This window comes from Oncorhynchus tshawytscha, linkage group LG09, assembly GCF_018296145.1.
Source record: "Oncorhynchus tshawytscha isolate Ot180627B linkage group LG09, Otsh_v2.0, whole genome shotgun sequence".
Classification (NCBI taxonomy): domain Eukaryota; kingdom Metazoa; phylum Chordata; class Actinopteri; order Salmoniformes; family Salmonidae; genus Oncorhynchus; species Oncorhynchus tshawytscha.
The window spans coordinates 38,519,672-38,541,544 of NC_056437.1; the positions used below are offsets into that span (position 1 = coordinate 38,519,672).

The 21,873-nt window shown below is 43.3% G+C and overlaps 1 protein-coding gene and 1 pseudogene across 2 annotated transcripts in view; one reads left to right on the top strand and one right to left on the bottom strand.

Annotated features, from left to right (window-relative positions):
* Positions 1-9,300, bottom strand: part of LOC112257929 (AP-2 complex subunit beta) — a 66,768-nt gene extending 57,468 nt beyond the window's left edge. For both annotated transcript variants that reach the window (XM_042326865.1, XM_042326864.1), the window contains exons 1-6: positions 9,147-9,300; positions 8,534-8,585; positions 8,142-8,247; positions 7,505-7,640; positions 6,981-7,226; positions 5,031-5,221 (exon numbers count right to left, since the gene is read on the bottom strand). In XM_042326865.1, the coding sequence (XP_042182799.1) occupies positions 5,031-5,221; positions 6,981-7,226; positions 7,505-7,640; positions 8,142-8,247; positions 8,534-8,570 (716 nt within the window). In that variant the 5' untranslated portion in view covers positions 8,571-8,585; positions 9,147-9,300. The remainder of the gene's footprint in view (positions 1-5,030; positions 5,222-6,980; positions 7,227-7,504; positions 7,641-8,141; positions 8,248-8,533; positions 8,586-9,146) is intronic.
* Positions 9,301-16,256: 6,956 nt separating this feature from the next.
* Positions 16,257-20,730, top strand: LOC112259130 (annotated as a pseudogene).
* Positions 20,731-21,873: the final 1,143 nt, after the last annotated feature.

The following is a 21,873-nucleotide window of genomic DNA, read 5'->3' on the forward strand; positions in this document are numbered from 1 at the left end:
AAAACCATCCGGCCACTCACAACCTACTTGAGCCCTTCCAGCCGGGTTTCAGAGCTAGACACAGTGCCAAGACTGCCCTGATAAGAGTCACCAATAACGACTCTGGGGCTGCCAGCATCCTCATTCTGCTGGACCTCTGTACAGCATTACACGGTCAGCCATGCCATCCTACTGGACCGCATGGAGAAGCTCCTGGGCCTGTCAGACACTGTCCGGGACTATCTCATTGATCGCTACCATTTTCTTTGCCATCTGTCCTAGTAGGTCAGACAGGGGGCCCCTCAAGACTCGGTCCTGGGACCACTGCTGATTTGTATCTGCATGCTGCCACTGGGAAACATCTTGAGGAAACACAGACTGGGGTTTCACTTTTATGCTGGCGCCACTCAGCTGTACGTCTCAACACTGACAATGCCACTGCACTCCTGGTCAGCTGCGTGCAGGACAACAAAGCGTGGATGCAGTGAAGTTTCCCTCAGTTAAACTGCAAAAACACAGAGGACGTCCTGATTGGCACTGTCACAATAAAAACAACATTAGCAGCCTCAATATTGTTGGTGTCAAGGTCACCCCCTCCAGTGAGGTTCACAACCTGGGTGTGATATTTAACAGTCACCTCTCGTTTGAGGCTCACATCAACAGTATGATCAAAGTCTAATTTTTCCATCAACAGAACATTGGCAGGTTATGACCTATGCCATCACAAACTGGCACATTTTTATTTCATCCTGTCTGGACTATTGTAATGCCCTTTTTGTTGGTGAATATGCCAAGTGCCTAATCAGGCAACAATATTTCCAGAACTGTGATGCACGTGTCCTCACCCACACCACCTCCGACAAGCACCTCACTCCAGTGCTGTTCAACCTCCACTGGCTCCGAATATGCCCACGTATCGACTACAAAATCCTGGTTCAATCCTACCAAGCTATCCACAACTCTGGACCCAAGTACCTGTCTGACCTCATTTTACTCTCCTGCCCCACACGCACCCTTCGCTCCTCCAGGTTCAGACTAAAATCTATTGTGACAGGGCTTTCAGTTGCGCGGCTCCGGAACGCATTTCCAGACACTATTAGGGCTGCAAAGTCTCTGTCCTCCTTTAAGGCACAACTCAAGACCACACTGTTCAGAAAAGCAGGACCTCTGCTAATTCTGTTCTCATGTCCTCCGGATTTGCGACACCATAGCTTTGATTTTTGTTTGTGTTCTGTTTTGGATTGTGTTGTTGCAGTAGTAGTACACTATATGTACACAAAAATATGTGGACACCCATTCAAATGAGTGGATTTGTCTATTTCAGCCTCATCCGTTGCTGACAGGTGTATTAAAATCAAGCACAGCCATGCAATCTCCATGGACAAACATTAGCAGTAGAATGGCCTTACTGAACAGCTCAGTGACTTTTAATGCAGCCCCATCATAGGATATTGCCTTTCCAACAAGTCAGTTCATCAAATCTCTGCCCTGTTAGAGCTACCCCGGCCAACTGTAAGTGCTCTTATTATGAAGTGGAAATGTCTAGTAGCAACAACAGCTCAGCTGCGAAGTGGTAGGCCACAAAAGAATGCTGTTCATCAACTACAGCTCAGCATTTAACACCATAGTACCCTCCAAACTCGTCAGACCCTGGGTCTCGACCCCGCCCTGTGCAACTGGGTCCTGGACTTTCTGATGGGATGACCCCAGGTGGTGAGGGTAGGAAACAACATCTCCACCTGCTGATCCTCAAGGGTGTGTTCTCAGCCCTCTCCTGTACTCCCTGTTCACCCATGACTGTGTGGCCATGCACGCCTCCAACTCAATCATCAAGTTTGCAGACGACACTACAGTGGTAGGCTTGATTACCAACAACGGTGAGACGGCCTACAGGGAGGAGGTGAGGGCCCTCGGAGTGTGGTGTCAGAAAATAACCTCACAGTCAACAAAACAAAGGAGATGATAGTGGACTTCAGGAAACAGCAGAGGGAGCACCACCCGAACCACATCGACGGGACAGTAGTGGAGAAGGTGGAAAGTTAAGTTCCTCAGCGTACACATCACGGAGAAACTGAAATGGTCCACCCACACAGACAGCGTGGTGAAGGCGGCGCAACAGCGCCTCTTCAACCTCAGGAGGCTGAAGAAAGTTGGCTTGTCACCAAAAACACTCAAACTTTTACAGATGCACAATCAAGAGCATCCTGTCGGGCTGTATCACCACCTGGTACGGCAACTGCTCCGCCCACAACCGTAAGGCTCTCCAGAGAGGCAAACTACCTTCCCTCCAGGACACCTACAGAACCCAATGTCACAGGAGGGCCAAAAAGATCATCAAGGACAACAACCACCCGAGCCACTGCCTGTTCACCCCGCTATCATACAGAAGGCGAGGTCAGTACAGGTGCATTTCGCTACACACGCATTAACATCTGCTAACCATGTGTATGTGACCAATAAAATTTGATTTGATAAACTCACAGAACGGGACAGTCAAGTGCTAAAGCGTGTAAAAAAAATAATCTGTCTGTGGTTGCAACACTTACTACCGAGTTCCAAACTGCCTCTGGAAGCAACGTCAGCACTGTTTGTCGGGAGGTTCATGAAATGGGTTTCCTTGGCCGAGCAGCCCCACACAAGCCTAAGATCACTGTGCGCAATGCCAAGTGTCGGCTGGAGTGGTGTCAAGCTCGATGCCATTGGACTCTAGAGCAGTGGAAATGCGTTCTCTGGAGTGATTAATCACTCTTCACCATCTGGCAGTCCGACGGACTAATCTGGGTTTGGCGGATGCCAAGAAAACGCTAACTGCCTGAAAGCATAGTGCCAACTGTAAAGTTTGGTGGAGGAGGAATAATGGTCTGGGTCTGTTTTTCATGGTTCAGGCTAGGACCCTTAGTTCCAATGAAGGGAAATCTTAATGCTACAACATACAGTGACATTCTAGAAGATTCTGTGCTTCCAAATGTGTGGCAACAGTTTGGGGAAGGCCCTTTCCCATTTCAGCATGACAATACACCTGTGCGCAAAGTGAGGTCCATACAGACATGGTTTGTCGAGATCGGTATGGAAGAACTTGACTGGCCTGCACAGAGCATTGACCTCAAACCCATCGAACACCTTTGGGATGAATTGAATGCCAACTGCGAGCCTGGCCTAATCGCCCAACATCACTAATACTCGTTGCTGAATGGAAACAAGTCCCCGCAGCAATGTTCCAACATTTAGTGGAAAGCCTTCCCAGAAGAGTGGAGGCTGTTATAACAGCAAAGGTAGGACCAACTCCAAATTAATGCCCATGATTTTGGAATGAGATGTTCGACGAGCAGGTGTCCACATACAGTGCCTTGCAAAAGTATTCACCCCCCTTGGAATTTTCCCTTTTTTTTTGCATTACAACCTGTAATTTAAATGGATTTTTATTTGGATTTCATGTAATGGACATACACAAAATAGTCCAAATTGGTGAAGCGAAATGAAAAAGTATTTTTTCTAAACAATTCTAAACAACAACAAAAAAATGGAAAAGTGGTACATGCAAATGTATTCACCCCTTTGCTATGAAGCCCCCAAATAAGATCTGGTGCAACCAATTACCTTCAGAAGTCAAATAAACCTGCCAAAAGAGGGCCACCCACCAAAACTCACGGACCAGGCAAGGAGGGCATTATTCAGAGAGGCAACAAAGAGACCAAACATAACCCTGAAGGAGCTGCAAAGCTCGACAGCGGAGATTGGTGCATTTGTCTATAGGACCACTTTAAGCCGTTCACTCCACAGAGCTGGGCTTTACGGAAGAGTGGCCAGAAAAAAATCCATTGCTTAAAGAAAAAAATAAGCCATCAAGGAAAACGCTATGTTTGGAGCAAACCCAACACCTCTCATCACCATGAGAACACCATCCCCATCATGCTGTGGGGATATTTTTTCCATTGGCAGGGACTTTGAAACTGGTCAGAACATAAGGAATGATGGATGGTGCTAAATACAGGGACATTCTTGAGGGAAACCTGTTTGTCTTCCAGAGATTTGAGACTGGGAAGGAGGTTCACCTTCCAGCAGGACAATGACCCTAAGCATACTGCTAAAGCAACACTTGAGTGCTTTAAGGTGAAACATTTAAATGTCTTTGAATGGCCTTGTCAATGCCCAGACCTCAATCCAATTGAGAATCTGTGGTATGATTTGAAGATTGCTGTACACCAGCAGAACACATCCAACTTGAAGGCGCTGGAGCAGTTTTGCCTTGAAGAATGGGCGAAAATGTCCAGAAGTGCCAAGCTTATAGAGACATACCCCAAGAGACTTGCAGCTGTAATTGCTGCAAAAAGTGTCTCTACAACATATTGACATTGTTGGGGTGAATAGTTATGCACGCTCAAGTTCTGTTTTTTTTTGTCTAATTTCTTGTTTGTTTCACAATAAAAAATATTTAGCATCTTCAAAATGGTAGGCATGTTGTGTAAATCAAATGATACAAACCCGCCCAAAAATGTATTTTAATCTCAGGTTGTAAGGCAACAAAATAGGAAAAATGCCAAGGGGGTGAATACTTTCGCAAGCCACTGTACATTTGGTCATAAAGTGTATGTATGCATATAAACATATCGGGATGAATATATGAAATTTGGTGCATTTCTATAACCTATTTGGAATGATTGATGTGATACTCTGTAACCACATGTAAATACACTGCGAGGGTAAATAAACAGTGGAGCAATGTCTGTTTGTTTCCCTTGTATGTAAGTGTCACTCGTGTGTCCAAGACGGGACATTTCTTGGCTGGCAAGCATAAAGTAGAAGAAAATATACATTTCACAAGACCGCTTTTTGGGCAGCATAGTACCATGCAGCAGGATTTAGAAGTTTGCAAACTAACATACAAAAGCTGGCCCACAAGAAAAAACTTGGATGAGTATTATATGTTACTCTGACAACTAAATCAGGTTTTAGTTCAGTTTTTATATAAACCTGGGGAAAAAAGTTCAGAATGATAACAGAACTCAATGAATCTACTTTGTTTGAGGTGACAACTAAAGATGTGTGCGTACCTCTGGGCCTCGCGCTCGTCTTTGGGGTTGTAGTTGGACAGGCAGTCCAAGATGAATATCTGGCCCCACTCAGTGCACTCATTGAGGGCCGTCAGAAGCTTGTTGATGTTCTGGGGGTTGAGGTCCAGCAGGTTGCTGTTGGGGTGGGACTCACTGATCTCAGACAGAGCTGCCACTGCGTTGGCCACCACCTGGAGGTTCAGATACAGTGATCAGTGGTCTGTCTTGTCTGCCAATGGACTTTCATCAGTGAAATAGGGTCAATCAAGAGAAACTGTTAAAACAGGTCCTGGAACAACACCCTTACAGGCTGTTTTTAAATTACCCCAGGCTCCCAAAGTAGACAAGAAAAGTAAACAAAGTCTGAGAATGCTGCCTGACATCTACACTACCGGTAAAAAGTTATAGAACACCTACTCATTCAAGGGTTTTTCTTTATGTTTTACTATTTTCCAAAGTGTTAAACAAATCAATATATATGTTATATTTGAGATCCTTCAAATAGCCACCATTTGCCTTGAAAACAGCTTTGCACACTCTTGGCATTCTCTCAGCCAGCTTTGTGAGGTAGTCACCTGGAATGCATTTTAATTAACAGGTGTGCCTTCATAAAAGTTCATTTGTGGAAATGTTTTTATTCCTTACTGTGTTTCAGCCAATCAGTTGTGCTGTGACAAGGTAGGGGGAGTATACAGAAGATAGCCCTATTTGGTAAAAGACCAGTTATGACAAGTCCATATTATGACAAGAACAGCTCAAATAAGCAAAGAGAACCGACAGTCTGTCATTACTTCAAGACATGAAGGTCGGTCAATACGGAACATTTCAAGAACTTTGAACGTTTCTTCAAGTGCAGTCACAAAAACCATCAAGCGCTATGATGAAACTGGCTCTCATGAGGACCACCACAGGAATGGAAGACCCAGAGTTACCTCTGCTGCAGAGAGTAAAGTTCATTGGAGTTACCAGCCTCAGAAATTGCAGCCCAAATAAATGCTTCACAGAGTTCAAGTAACAGACTCCGCTGAACAGTTGATGTTGAGAAGAGACTGTGTGAATCAGGCCTTCATGGTCAAGTTGGTCAAGCAAAGAAACCACTACTAAAAAAGACACTAATAAGAAAAGACTTGCTTGGACCAAGAAACACAAGCAATGGACATCCGACCGGTCAGAGGAAATTTGTCCTTTGGTCTGATATCCAAATCGGAGATGTTTGGTTCCAACCGCCGTCCCTTTGTGAGATGCGGTGTGGTGATCTCCACAATTGTATTTCCAACCGTAAAGCATGGAGGTGGTGGTGTTATGGTGTGGGGGTGCTTTGCTGGTGACACTGTGTGTGATATTTAGAATTCAAGGCACACTTAGAGCATCCACAGCATTCTGCAGCGATACGCAATCCCATCTGGTGTGGGCTTAGTGGGACTATCATTTGTTTTCAACGGGACAATGACCAAACACCCCCCGCCAGGCTGTGTAAGGGCTATTTTACCAAGAATGAGAGTGATGGAGTTCTGCATTAGATGACCTGGTCTCCACAATCCCCCGACCTCAACCAAATTGAGATGGTTTGGGATGAGTCGGACCGCAGAGTGAAGGAAAAGCAGCTAAGTGCTCAGCATATGTTGGAACTACTTCAAGACTGTTGGAAAAGCATTCCAGGTGAAGCTGGTTGAGAGAATGCCAAGAGTGTGCAAAGCTGTCATCAAGGCAAAGGGTGACTATTTGAAGAATCTCAAATATAAAATATATTTTGATTTGTTTAACACTTTTTTGGTTACTACATGATTCCATGTGTGATTTCATAGTTTTGACATCTTCACTATTATTCTACAACGAAGAAAATAGTAAAAATAAAGAAAAACCCTTGAATGAGTAGGTGTTCTATAACTTTTTACCGGTAGTGTACATAGTCTGGGCTGTGCCTAGGGGCCTACTGCCAGCCTATCCTACCATGGGGTTGGAGTCGGCGATCAGGTCCCTGAGGGAATCTAGGAAACCCTGGTCCTCCACCATCTGGGCATTGATGTCATGGAGCTTTGCCACACACACCGCTGCAGTCTTCCTCACGTATGGGTCCTCATCCTTTAGACACTTCCTCAGCGGCTCACACAGGTACTCTGTGATCTTGTCCACGCGGATGCAGCCCATGGTGCGCACGGCCAGGGCCCGGATCAGGGGGTTAGGGTCCTCACAGTCCTGAGGGAGAGAGAGGTGAGATATCTATGGATGGGGAAGTACAGTATTGCAATGGCTAGGCTGTGTAATATGTTAACAGCCAAAGTAAGTGGAAAACCATGTAAATGTGTATTTTTATGTCAAATAAAAGGCCATGCCTCCCGGCTGGTATGTAGGTAATGCTGCAGCCTCTGGCACACATGTCTAGTGACGGCTTAGGTTTGAGTCCAACCTACTGCCCTTTGATATCTCTCTCTCTCATACCTTTAAAAACATATTTAAAAAAGAAAAGGCCTTGCCTTGACAAAGCTGTTGACAGCCATGATGGCCATGTCAGGCTGGCTCTTAGCATAGTTCATCAGGTACAGGTAGACCAGCTTTTTCAGCTCCAGGTTGTCTGTCTGCATGCAGTTCACCACGTCTGGGAAGAGGGAGCTAAAGGACAGACAATTTTAGGTCATACCTGCGCATGTGCATGGGTTCACTTCACGCTGTTACAATGTGGTAGCAATGGGACCAAAACAGAGAAGTTTAGCTTCGTGCTTCAACTCTTCAATTATTGCAGAAATTGACCCACAATGCTGTTTACGTTATGCATTTAGGCCATATCAGGGAGTATACCGTTAATAATAGAGATTATAATACATAACTTGCTAATAATAGACAAGTAGGCAATCCCTTTTACATTAAAGTAAACATTATTGCTGAGAAGTGTTGAGAGCAGAAGCTGCATGCAGGTCAAATCAAATCGTATTGGTCACATACAGATGGTTAGCAGATGTTATTGCAAGTGAAGCAGAATGTTTGTGCTTCTAGTTCCAACAGTGCAGCAATATCTAACAAGTAATCTAACAATTCCAAGGTCATTAGATAATGTCAGAGGGATGAATGGTCAACACACAGAAGGGTCACAGGAAGCAATCAGCTGTACTGTACCTGACATCCTTGCCCACAGTCATAGCCGCAATGACCTTCTTCACCGCCTCCTTCCTCTTCTCTTTCTTCTCATTGTTAAGCTCTGCCTTCAGCTCAAATATCTCCCCTGTAACAGGATACAGATGCAGCATTAGCAAGAGTCCAGTGTGACAACAGAATGATGCTCTCATTCAGCAACAGTGGTTGAACAGTCAGCTCAGTTGTCAGCTTTGGCATGAACAGTTCAGCCTTTAGTGGTAATTTCATGCATACTGTTTCTGTGAGGAGAGCACAAGCCAATCTATTTCCATTAAGAGTTATGTTGCACTTTCCTAATGGTAGGCATGCACTCACGATCAAGGGGACAATGTGTCATTGAAGAAGACAATACCAATAATCGTTTTAAGACTCACCTTTTTTATTTGTTGTAAAATATTTTGAGTCAGTCATTGTTGGTCTTCAAATCTGTTACAGGGAAACATCCAGCATTAGAGGATAGAAAGGACACATCATTGGCCTATGATACAAAAAATGTATAGCTATATCTTTACTCTTGGCTTCTAAATATGTTTTATGTAGTTGAATGCAAGGGAACAAGCAAAGCAGAACTATAACAGCATCCCATGCCACTACGAGACATCAGTTGTACGTCACAACAGCAGCACTTTCACTGGCTAATGTCGGTAGTTAACGTTAGCTAGTTTGCTAGTCTGTAAGGCAGTTTACTTCCCTTTATAATAACATTACATATGGAAAACATGTTTGTAAACAGACTAGTTATTATTATATATGTAGTTAGCTAGCTGAAAGCTCACAACAGAGTCAAGTGTTTCCAATTACAGGGCAATTATTGTCTTGGGTGTGACCCCAGGCCCGTGGAGTAGTGGAAAATATCTGTCCTACTAAGCTAGCTAACGTTAGCTGGCTAGGGATGATTGTAAGGCCTCTGTACTTCCAGCAAACTAGCGCTAGCTAGTTAACATTAAAACCACAACAAATCATCATTACAAATTGAAAGGTACAAACTTGTTTTGAGAGGTAATTTCAATAAGAAACTGCGTCGCTAGGGTGAGTGAAGCTATTCCAGATATGGAAAGATGTTTTTGCTCCTTGATTGCCGCAGAGAGATAGCTAGCCGTAGAAAGATGGAGCACTCCCGGAAAAACAAAATGAGTGAAGGGTATCGGAGCCAGAAAGGCGTAACACCGGAAAACAGTTCATTTCGACCGGAAATAGCCGGACTATGTTTACAGAGGGACACGGAGTAGTTCACAAAGACGTTTTAATTAGATACTTGGCGATAGCTAGCTATGCCTGTGTAGTTTTGGTGGATAAAGTTGTGTGTCAACTGTAGGGATGCCCACGTTGCTGGGGACCGGAACTGTCCAGTGCGAGAGAGGCAGTTTAAATTTTTAAAAATTATGTTTAAATATTTTATTTTATTTTTTATTTTTAACAACAAATCAATACAGAAAGTACTTGAGGGAACACAAGTATAAATATATATATATTATACAATGGACAATCGAGCTAGGGGGTACAATATCACATTACAATTACACAAGGACCTTAAGGGACATACATACACTTACAATTCTAACAGCTTTTTTGTTAGTAGAGTATTTAACGGTCTTAAAATACAGTTCAATTTCTTTTTGTAGGGTAAGAAAATGTGTTTTTTTTGTTTGTAAATTTACATTTGTGTATATGAAATTTGGCCAAAAGAATAATGAAATTAATTACATAAAAATGTTTCAGCTTATTTCTATCGTATGTAAAGAATCCAAGCAGTACATCTCTCCACAATAGTGTAAAATCTTCATAAATGTGTTCAATTATTAATCTACTGATGTCTTGCCACAGTTTTCCTACATGAATACAATGCCAAAAGATGCAACACTGTTTCTGGGTGGTCATTACAAAAGGAGCAATTTGAGTTTATGTTTTCCTTAAACTTCTTCATAGAGTGGTTGGCAGGATAATATTTATGAATAATTTTAAAGGAAACTTAATTTTGTTAACAAGCAGGTATGTATGTGGCAACATCCAAACTTTTTTCCAACAGATATTATCAATAAATCCATTCCAATAAGGCATGACATAAGGTATCTGCTGAAACAAGGTTTGTATCGCTCGGTTGTTGAATGGACCAAAAGAGAAACAAATCTTTCCTACTGATGAGTCAACAGGGTCAATTCCTGAATAACAGAGCAACACCTGAGGGAATGGCATCTAAAACAATTGCAAAATCTTTAGGTGTTACAGGGATCTTGTAAAGTGATAAGAATTCCTTATAACTGAGTAAAAGACCCTGTGCATTTACCAGTTGGCTCACCAATAGGATATTATTTCGGAACCAATATTCTAAAAACAAAGACATATTTTTATACAACATATCCCGATTATTCCATATATAATATCTGTGTGGAGAATAATTGTGTTTATAAATTACAAGAAAACCTGCCGATTAAAAGCAGAAAGTTTCACTGGAATTTTGTCAATATTATAATTGCAAAACAACATTAAGTTAAGGCCACCAAAAGTAGAGAAGACATGATGAGGAATAAAATTACAGATAGAAGTGGGTCTTCTTAGGAATTGTTTCATCCAATTGATCTTAAAAGTATTATTTAAAGTAGTAAAGTCCAGAAAAGTGTTCATTACAACAGTTTTCCTCAAGTAATGGGTACGGTTTCTCCACAGAAAGTTGAAAAGCATCTGGTCTATCTCCTTGCTTATTTTACTGTCAAGATATAAAGATAGAGCGCCTTATGTTAGTCTAGAGATACCTTCAGCCTTGGTTATTAGGACTCTACCTTTTAAAGATAAGTCCCTCTGTAGCCATTGATTTAGCCTCTTCTGGGTATTTTTAATAAGAGGGTTAAGATTTATTAAGCCTCTAGACTTTTGATCCTTTGTAATGGTTATGCCTAAATATGTAAGTTCTTCTTTTACTGGAATACCATAATATGAAGGTGTAACACAATCTTTGACAGCTATGAGTTCACATTTATTAATGTTAAGATATAGACCAGACGCTTTGGAAAAGGATTGTTTCACATTGATCAATATGGGAATTTGGTTAGCGTCTTTCAGAAAAAGTGTAGTATCATCAGTCAGCTGGCTTAGAATCATTTCTTTACCAGCTATGGAAATACCTTGTACAGGACTATTATTTAAAGAATTTGCAAGAAGTTGGGTGATTAACGAGAGAGGCAGTTTGAAGTGGCCAGCGTGGCGCAGATGTCGTATGCTGAGGCAGTGAAGAAAGTAGAGGAGGATGGGTCAAGGGTGAGGGATCCTGAGAAGATCCCAATGAGCCGTAGACTTGTGCCAGCACAGAGGGATAGGCCACAAGTGATATATTCAGTAAGGTTGGCTTCTTAGCGTCCATAGCAATGGTTAAACTGTACCGCAGAAATGGAACGTAAATCACAGAAAATAAATGTGGTGGCAGCTGCAGAGAAGTATTTGGGTATACGAAATTTGACTTCAGAGGAGTTAAAGGGTGTGTTGTGTGGGGCAGTGTGTTTTAACGAGTGTAGAAGGCGGCTGCAGAGAAGTACCTCTGTGTACGAGATTTTACTGCAGAAGAGTTACAATATGTTTTGAGGTTTTTAATTTTGATGAAATAGTGGAATATACAGTACCTTTGGAAAGTATTCATACCCCTTTACTTTTTCCACATTTTGTTACTTTACAGCCTTATTCTAAAATTGATTAAATTAACATTATCAGCAATCTACACACAATACCCCATAATGACAAAGCAAAAACAGTTTTTATTTTTGCAAATTTCTATAAAAAAACAAAACATAAATACCTTATTTACACAAGTATTGAGACCCTTTGCTATGAGACTCAAAATTGAGCTCAGGTGCATCCTGTTTCCATTGATCATCATTGAGATGTTTCTACAACTTGATTGGAGTCCAACAGTGGTAAATTAAGTTGATTGGACATGATTTGAAAAGGCACACAGCTGTCTATATAAGGTCCCACAGTCGACAGTGCATGTCAGAGCATAAACCAATCCATGAGGTTAAAGGAATTGTCCGTTGAACTCCAAGACAGGATTGTGGTCGAGGCACAGATCTGGGGAAGGGTACCAAAACATTTCTGCAGCATTGAAGGTCCACAAGACCACAGTGGCCTCCATCATTCTTAAATGGAAGAAGTTTGGAACCACCAAGATTCTTCCTCGAGCTGGCTGCCCGGCCAAACAGAGAAGTCGGGGGAGAAGGGCCTTGGTCAGGGAGGTGACCAAGAACCCGATGGTCACTCTGATAGAGCTCTCTAGTTCGTCTGTGGAGATGGGAGAATCTTCCAGAATGACAACCATCTCTGCAGCACTCCACCAATCAGTCCTTTATGGTAGATTGGCAAGACGGAAGCCACTCCTCAGTAAAAGGCACATAACAGCTTGCTTGGAGTTTGCCAAAAGTTACCTAAAGACTCTCAGACAATGAGAAACAAGATTCTCTGGTCTGATGAAACCAAGATTCTGTATGGCCTGAATGCCAAGCGTCACGTCTGGAGGAAACCTGGCACCATCCCTATAGTGAAGCATGGTGGTGGCAGCATCATGCTGTGGGGATGTTTTTCAGCGGCAGGGACTGGGAGACTAGTCAGGATCCAGGCATAGATGAACGGAGCAAAGTACAGAGAGATCCTTGAAAACCTGCTCCAGAGCACTCAGGACCTCAGGCTGGGGCAACGGTTCACCTTTCAGCAGGACAACAACCCTAAGCACACAGCCAATATAGTGTAGGAGTGGCTTCAGAGGAGATGGCTGCAATTTTACGGTCTCCTAACCAATTGTGCTCTTTTGTCTGTTTTTTCGTGTTATATGTAATGTATTTTGTACATAATGTTTCTGCCCCCATCTCTTATGACCGAAAAAAGCTTCTAGATATAAGGACAGTGATTACTCACCCCGTACTGGACAAAGATTTTTTCTTTAGCAAGTTGGAAGCAAAGGATTTACTTCAGACACCCGGCTAGGCCCAAATCCGGGTGATTCACATGAGAAAGAGACAGAGATATTTGGGACGTAGGTCGGGGTGCCTTGTAAGTATCTGACTGCGAGTGGGTAATATGCCTCTACCTTCGGTCATATTAGCCAATGTACAATCATTGGATAACAAAATTGACAAACTATGAAAACGAATATCTTACCAACGGGACATTAAAAACTGTAATATCTTATGTTTCACCGAGTCGTGGCTGAATGACGACATGAATAACATACAGCTGGCAGGGTTTACGCTGCATCAGCAAGATAGAACAGCCGCCTCCAGTAAGGCAAGGGGTGGCAGTCTATGTATATTTGTAAACAACAGCTGGTGCACAAGATTTTGCTCTCCTGAGTAACTCATGATAAGCTGTAGACCACACTAGTTACCAAGATATTTTTCATCTACAGTTGAAGTCGGAAGTTTACATAAACTAGTTTTAATGACTCCAACCTAAGTGTTTCAACCATTCCACAAATTTCTTGTTGACAAACTATAGTTTTGGCAAGTCGGTTAGGACATCTACTTTGTGCATGACACAAGTAATTTTTCCAACAATTGTTAACATATGAAGTTAACATACACTAAGTTGACTGTGCCTTTAAACGGCTTGGAACATTCCAGAAATGATGTCATGGCTTTAGAAGCTTCTGATAAGTTAATTGACATCATTTGAGTCAACTGGAGGTGTACCTGTGCCTACCTTCAAACTTTGCTTGACATTATGGGAAAATCAAAAGAAATCAGCCAAAACCTCAGAAAATTTTGGTGACTGTGCCTTGGAAAATTCCAGAAAATTATGTCATGGCTTTCAAAGCTTCTGATAGGCTAACTGACGTCATTTGAGTCAATTGGAGGTGTACCTGTGGATGTATTTCAAGGCCTACCTTCAAACTCAGTGCCACTTTTCTTGACATCATGGGAAATCAAAAGAAATTAGCCAAGATCTCAGAAAAAAAGTGGTTCATCATTGGGATCAATTTCCAAACGCCTGAAGGTACCACGTTCATCTGTACAAACAATAGTACGCAAGTATAAACACCATGCAGCTGTCATACCGCTCAGGAAGGAGATGTGTTCTGTCTCCTAGAGATGCAAATCAATCCCAGAACAGCAGCAAAGGACCTTGTGAAGACGCTGGAGGAAACCGGTACAAAAGTATCTATATCCCACAGTAAAACGAGTGCTATATCGCCATAACCTGAAAGGCCGCTCTGCAAGGAAGAAGCCACTGCTCCAAAACAGCCATTAAAAAGCCAGACTACGGTTTGCAACTTGCACATGGGGACAAAGATCGTACCTTTTGGAAAAATGTCCTCTGGTCTGAAGAAACAAAAATAGGCCATAATGACCATCGTTATGTTTGGAGGAAAAAGGGGGAGGCTTGCAAGCCGAAGAACACCATCCCAATGGTATGGCAACTGCTCGGTCTCCGACTGCAAGTTACTACAGAGGGTAGTGCGTACAGCCCATTACATCACTGGGGGCAAGCTTCCTGCCATCCAGGACCTCACCAACAGGCGGTGTCAGAGGAAGGCCCAAACAATTGTCAAAGACTCCAGCCACCCTAGTCATAGACTGTTCTCTTTGCTACCGCACATCAAGCGGTACCTGAGCTGCAAGTCTAGGTCCAAAAGTCTTCTTAACGGCTTCTACCCCCAAGCCACAAGGCTCCTGAACAGCTAATCAAAGGGCTACCCAGATTATTTGCATTGTCCCCCCCTCTGCTAGTCTCTGTTTATTATCTATGCATCGTCACTTTAACTCTACCTATATGTACATTTTACCTCAATTACCTTGACCTCCCGGTGCTCCCACACATTGACTCTGTAACAGTACCTTGTTATTTTTTACTTGTCTATTTTTTACTTAACACTTATTTTTCTTAAAACGGCATTGTTGTTTAAGGGCTTGTAAGTAAGCATTTCACTGTAAGGTCTACTACACCTGTTGTATTTGGCGCATGTGACAAATACAATTTGATTTGAGTCTCTGAATGTTCTTGAGTGGCCTATTTTGACAGATGAAAATGTGAAAGTCAAGTCATGCAGAGACATCACAGATAGAACTTTTTTTTAATCATTGGAGACATAGCTTGCTTATTCTTTAGTATCATGACATTCACACATTTTGTTTGTGCATGTCGCCGTGTTCAATCTCGTTACATTTTTGATTATATATATATATAATGACCAAACACCCCCCGCCAGGCTGTGTAAGGGCTATTTTACCAAGAATGAGAGTGATGGAGTTCTGCATTAGATGACCTGGTCTCCACAATCCCCCGACCTCAACCCAATTGAGATGGTTTGGGATGAGTTGGAACGCAGAGTGAAGGAAAAGTTCTCAGCATATGTGGGAACTCCTTCAAGGCTATTGCCAAATCATTCCAAGTGAAGCTGGTTGAGATAATGGCAAGAGTGTGCAAAGTTGTCATCAAGGCAAAGGGTGGCTACTTTGAAGAATCTCAAATATAAAATATATTTTTATTTGTTTAACACTTTTTTGGTTACTACATGATTCCATATGTGTTATTTCATAGTTTTGATGTCTTCACTATTATTCTACAATGTAAAAAAGTTGTGTCCAAACTTTTGACTGGTACTGTATGTGGTATGTGTTTATTTATGTTGTGTTGTACAGGGCGCTGTTAAAATAAGGGTACAGAATAAAAAAATATTCCAAAACATGCATCCGGTGTGCAATAAGGCACTGAAGTGAAACTGCAAAAAAATTGTCAAAGAAATTAACTTTAGGTCCTGAATACAAAATGTTATGTTTGGGGAAAATCCAACCCAACACAACATATCACTCTTCATATTTTCAAGCATAGTGGTGGCTGCATCATGTTAAGGGTATGCTTGTCATTCACAAGGACTAGGGATTTTTTATTAAAATTTTTTTACCCCTTCTTCTCCCCAATTTTGTGATATCCAATTGGTAGTTACAGTCTTGTCCCATAGCTGCAACTCACGTATGGACTCGGGAGAGGCAAAGGTAGAGAGCCATGCGTCCTCCAAAACACGACCCAGCCAGGCCGCACTGCTTCTTGACACACTGCTCTCTTAACCTGGAAGCCAGCCGCACCAATGTCAGAGGAAACACCGCCCAGCTGGCGACCATGTCAGCGTGCATGTGCCTGGCACACCACATGGTGTCGCTAGAGCGCAATGGGGCAAGGACATCCCGGCAGGCCAAACCCTCCCCTAACTCGGACGACGCTGGGCCAATTGTGCGCCGCCTCATGGGTCTCCCGGTCATGGCCAGCTGCAACCCTCATTGTTCTCCCGGGTCTATAGTGACGCCTCAAGCACTGCAATGCAGTGCCTTAGACCACTGAGCCACTCAGGAGTCCCAGGACTAGGGAGTTTTTTTAGGATAAAAATAAACAAAACAGAGCTAAGCACAGGCAAAATCCTAGAGGAAAACCTGGTTCAGTCTACTTTCCAACAGACACTGCGAGACAAATTCACCATTCAGCAAGGCAATAACCTAAAACACAAGGCCAAATATACACTGGAGTTGCTTACCAAGATGACATGTAGTGGCCTAGTTACAGTTTTGACTTAAATTGGCTTGAAAATCTATGGCAAGACTTGATAGTGGCTGTCTAGCAATGATCAACAACCAACTTGACAGAGCTTGAAGGCAAAAAACAATTGTAATGTGCAAATATTGTACAATCCAGGTGTGCAAAGCTCTTTTTTTATTTGACCTTTATTTAACTAGGCAAGTCAGTTAAGAACAAATTCTCATTTTCAATGACAGCCTAGGAACAGTGGGATAACTGCCTATTCAGGAGCAGAACGACAGATTTGTATCTTGTCAGCTCGGGGATTTGAACTTGCAACATTCCGGTTATTAGTTCAATGCTGTAACCACCAGATGCCAAAGGTGATTCTAACATGTATTGACTCAGGGGTGTGAATACTTATGTAAATTAGATACTGCTGCATTTAATTTTCAATACATTTGCAAAAATGTCTAAAAACATGTTTTCACTGTCTTTATGGGGTATTTTGTGCGTTTGTAGATGGGTGAGAATTTTTGCAATTCAGGCTGTAACAACACAATGTGGAATAAGTCAAGGGGTATGAATAAATTCTGAAGGCACCGAATATACACTGCTCAAAAAAATAAAGGGAACACTTAAACAACACAATGTAACTCCAAGTCAATCACACTTCTGTGAAATCAAACTGTCCACGTAGGAAGCAACACTGATTAACAATAAATTGCACATGCTGTTGTGCAAATGGAATAGACAACAGGTGGAAATTATACGCAATTAGCAAGACACCCCCAATAAAGGAGTGGTTCTGCAGGTAGTGACCACAGACCACTTCTCAGTTCCTATGCTTCCTGGCTGATGTTTTGGTCACTTTTGAATGCTGGCGGTGCTTTCACTCTAGTGGTAGCATGAGACGGAGTCTAAAACCCACACAAGTGGCTCAGGTAGTGCAGCTCATCCAGGATGGCACATCAATGCAAGCTGTGGCAAGAAGGTTTGCTGTGTCTGTCAGAGTAATGTCCAGAGCATGGAGGCGCTAACAGGAGACAGGCCAGTACATCAGGAGACGTGGAGGAGGCCGCAGGAGGGCAACAACCCAGCAGCAGGACCGCTACCTCCGCCTTTGTGCAAGGAGGAGCAGGAGGAGCACTGCCAGAGCCCTGCAAAATGACCTCCAGCAGGCCACAAATGTGCATGTGTCTGCTCAAACTGTCAGAAACAGACTCCATGATGGTATGGTGGTATGAGGGCCCGACGTCCACAGGTGGGGGTTGTGCTTACAGCCCAACACCGTGCAGGACGTTTGGCATTTGCCAGAGAACACTAACATTGGCAAATTCGCCGCTGGCGCCCTGTGCTCTTCACAGATGAAAGCAGGTTCACACTGAGCACGTGACAGACGTGACAGAGTCTGGAGACACCGTGGACAACGTTCTGCTGCCTGCAACATCCTCCAGCATGACCGGTTTGGCGGTGGGTCAGTCATGGTGTGGGGTGGCACTTCTTTGGGGGGCCGCACAGCCCTCCATGTGCTCGCCAGAGGTAGCCTGACTGTCATTAGGTACCGAGATGAGATCCTCAGACCCCTTGTGAGACCATATGCTGGTGTGGTTGGCCCTGGGTTCCTCCTAATGCAAGACAATGCTAGACCTCATGTGGTTGGAGTGTGTCAGCAGTTCCTGCAAGAGGAAGGCATTGATGCTATGGACTGGCCCGCCCGTTCCCCAGACCTGAATCCAATTGAGCACATCTGGGACATCATGTCTCACTCCATCCACCAACGCCACATTGCACCACAGACTGTCCAGGAGTTAGCGGATGCTTTAATCCAGGTCTGGGACGAGATCCCTCAGGAGAACATCCGCCACCTCATCAGGAGCATGCCCAGGCGTTGTAGGGAAGTCATACAGGCACGTGGAGGCCACACACACTACTGAGCCTCATTTTGACTTGTTTTAAGGACATTACATCAAAGTTGGATCAGCCTGTAGTGTGGCTTTCCACTTTAATTTTGAGTGTCATTCCAAATCCAGACCTCCATGGGTTGATAAATTTGATTTCCATTGGTAATTTGTGTGATTTTGTTGTCAGCACATTCAACTATGTAAAGAAAAAAGTATTTAATAAGAATATTTCATTCATTCAGATCTAGGATGTGTTATTTTAGTGTTCCCTTAATTTTTTTGAGCAGTGTATGATTCAAGATTGATATGATGCAATTTCTTTCTCTCAAGTATTACCTCAGGTTCTGGATGAGTTTATCCCGTCTCGCTACGTTCTTGATGTATTGCTTCAGCACCATTTTCTGTCTTGGACTAGTGCCTCATTCTCTGAAAACTTTTACAGCCTAAAGTGTGTGGCTGCTACGGGGCACAAATGGACATCTCACCTGGGTCTGCGTTGGAAACAGCACTGGCGCTCGCTGGTCCTGCTTGGCCTGGCTCCTTACCTGAGGGCCAAGCTGAAACAGGTACTGGCCAAGCAGAGGGATGTACAAGGCCTTCCTGGCAGCCTACCCTTATGTCAGCATGGGCTGGAACAGCTGGGTTTTCTGCCAGCAGCTGCTGTACATGTTTGACCGAGCCAAGACCCACTCATCATTGCTGTGGCTGGCAGGTGTCAGGCTGGCTCACCTCACAGGACATGATATCACAAATATGGACCTCAAACCAGCCACCCCTTCCATGACCATCGGCTCAAGGTAAGAATTAATTTGTGACAACTTGGGCTGTGGCGGTCATGACATTTTGTCAGCGGGGGTTGACAAAAGTATATATTTTTGTTTTTAATTGAGGGGTGGGGGTCGGTGAGAGGGGGGTGGTGTGGGATTATTTAAGATACTCTTTGAAGAGGTAGGATTTCAGATGGGAAGGGACTCTGCTGTCCTAGCTTCAGGGGGAAGCTGGTTTCACCATTGGGGTGCCGCCAGGACAGAGAAGAGATTGAACTGGGCTGACCGGGAGGGCCAAAAGACCAGATGTGGCAGAAAGGAGTATTGGTACACCATCCAAAGTGTAATTAATAATTTCACCATGCTTTAAGGGATATTTAATGTCTGCTTTTATATTTTTTATTACTCATCTACCAATAGGGTCCCTTCTTTGTGAGTCATTGGAAAACCTCCCTAGTCTTTGTGGTTGAATGTGTGTTTGAAATTCACTGCTCGACTGAGGGACTGGGGTACAGAGATGAGGTCGCCATTAAAAAAAATAATGTTAAACACTTATTGAACACAACGTTCATGCAACTTTTGATGTGACTTGTTAAGCACTTTCTTACTCCTGAACATAATTCCACTTTGACATTATGGGGTATTGTGTGTAGGCCAGTGACAAAAAATCTGAATGGAATCCATTTTAAATTCAGGCTATAAAACAACAAATTGTGGAAAAAGACGAGGGGTGAATACTTTCTGAAGGCACTGTAGGCCTATGTGTATGCATAAGCTCTAATATGTGTAAGGGTGATTTGAATTAATCATCACCTAACACATAATTTTGTTGTGTTAGGCTTTGAAACAACACCCACAACGACCATGTTTTACACTGTTTCAACCTGTTATTGAACTTCTTTCTTCAAATTGAACAATCACAGTGAGGTGTTTTAAAAATCACGATACAGTTTTGATGATAAGTGTCTGATGTGATTTTCAATTGCATTTGCAGAGTGGTTAGAGGAGAAATAGAGCCCTGAGTACCAGGCCATTAGCGATCTGATGATCGTTAGTGAGTTGCATACTACCAATGCGTGTTCAGATTGCATAAAAGGAGATTACCGTGACTCGATGGTCACATTAAATTTTACTGCGGTAATGACTGCCAGTGTGGCGGTAATATGGTCACGCAACAGCCCTAGGGACATCCGGTCTCAAGGGACTCTTGAGTTCAAGGAGCTTAATCACTTTTTAAATCATTTAAGCCCATAAGTATACTTCCCTCAAATGAGTCGTTCTTTCTTCCCAGTGTTGGTGCGAGGCTGCGTAGGCTGACAGTGGTGGAGGTGTGGCTCTGTCCATTTCCACTAGTCTCTCCTGGGTGTGTTCTTCCTGCAGTTCCTCTTGTAATGGTACTCCTCAGAGAACTAACATATCCCTCGCACTTATGATACTTTAACACGGGTGGTTTATTCATTAGTAATTAACACTACATTTAATTACACAAAGTCAGAAGTAGTTCCGTCTCATGTTCGGTTTTGAACATTCATTGACCTTTCTCAAAACCATACCTTAGTAATTGATCTCATTTCGACCAATAGTAAATGTAAAATTAGGGCCTATCCTTGTTTTGCAGTACATGGAGGAACAATGAAGCCATGTTCACACTGCAGGCCTTAATGATTAAATCAGTTTTGTTTTTCAAATCTGTTCTGGAAAACTGACTGTCCAAACAGCAAGTTACATGTGTCCAAATCAGATTTGTGCATGTTCAGACAGCAGTCATTTACTGACATGACTATGTTAGTTGTCATACACTGCTCAAAAAAATAAAGGGAACACTTAAACAACACAATGTAACTCCAAGTCAATCACACTCCTGTGAAATCAAACTGTCCACGTAGGAAGAAACACTGATTGACAATACATTTCACATGCTGTTGTACAAATGGAATAAACAGGTGAAAATTATAGGCAATTAACAAGACACCCCCAATAAAGGAGTGGTTCTGCAGGTAGTGACCAAAGACCACTTCTCGGTTCCTATGCTTCCTGGCTGATGTTTTGGTCACTTTTGAATGCTGGCGGTGCTTTCACTCTAGTGGTAGCATGAGACGGAGTCTACAACCCACACAAGTGGCTCAGGTAGTGCAGCTCATCCAGGATGGCACATCAATGCGAGCTGTGGCAAGAAGGTTTGCTGTGTCTGTCAGCGTAGTGTCCAGAGTATGGAGGCGCTGCCAGGAGACAGGCCAGTACATCAGGAGACGTGGAGGAGGCCGTAGGAGGGCAACAACCCAGCAGCAGGACCGCTACCTCCGCCTTTGTGCAAGGAGGAGCAGGAGGAGCACTGCCAGAGCCCTGCAAAATGACCTCCAGCAGGCCACAAATGTGCATGTGTCTGCTCAAACGGTCAGAAACAGACTCCATGAGGGTGGTATGAGGGCCCGACGTCCACAGGTGGGGGTTGTGCTTACAGCCCAACACCGTGCAAGACGTTTTTCATTTGCCAGAGAACACCAAGATTGGCAAATTTGCCACTGGCGCCCTGTGCTCTTCACAGATGAAAGCAGG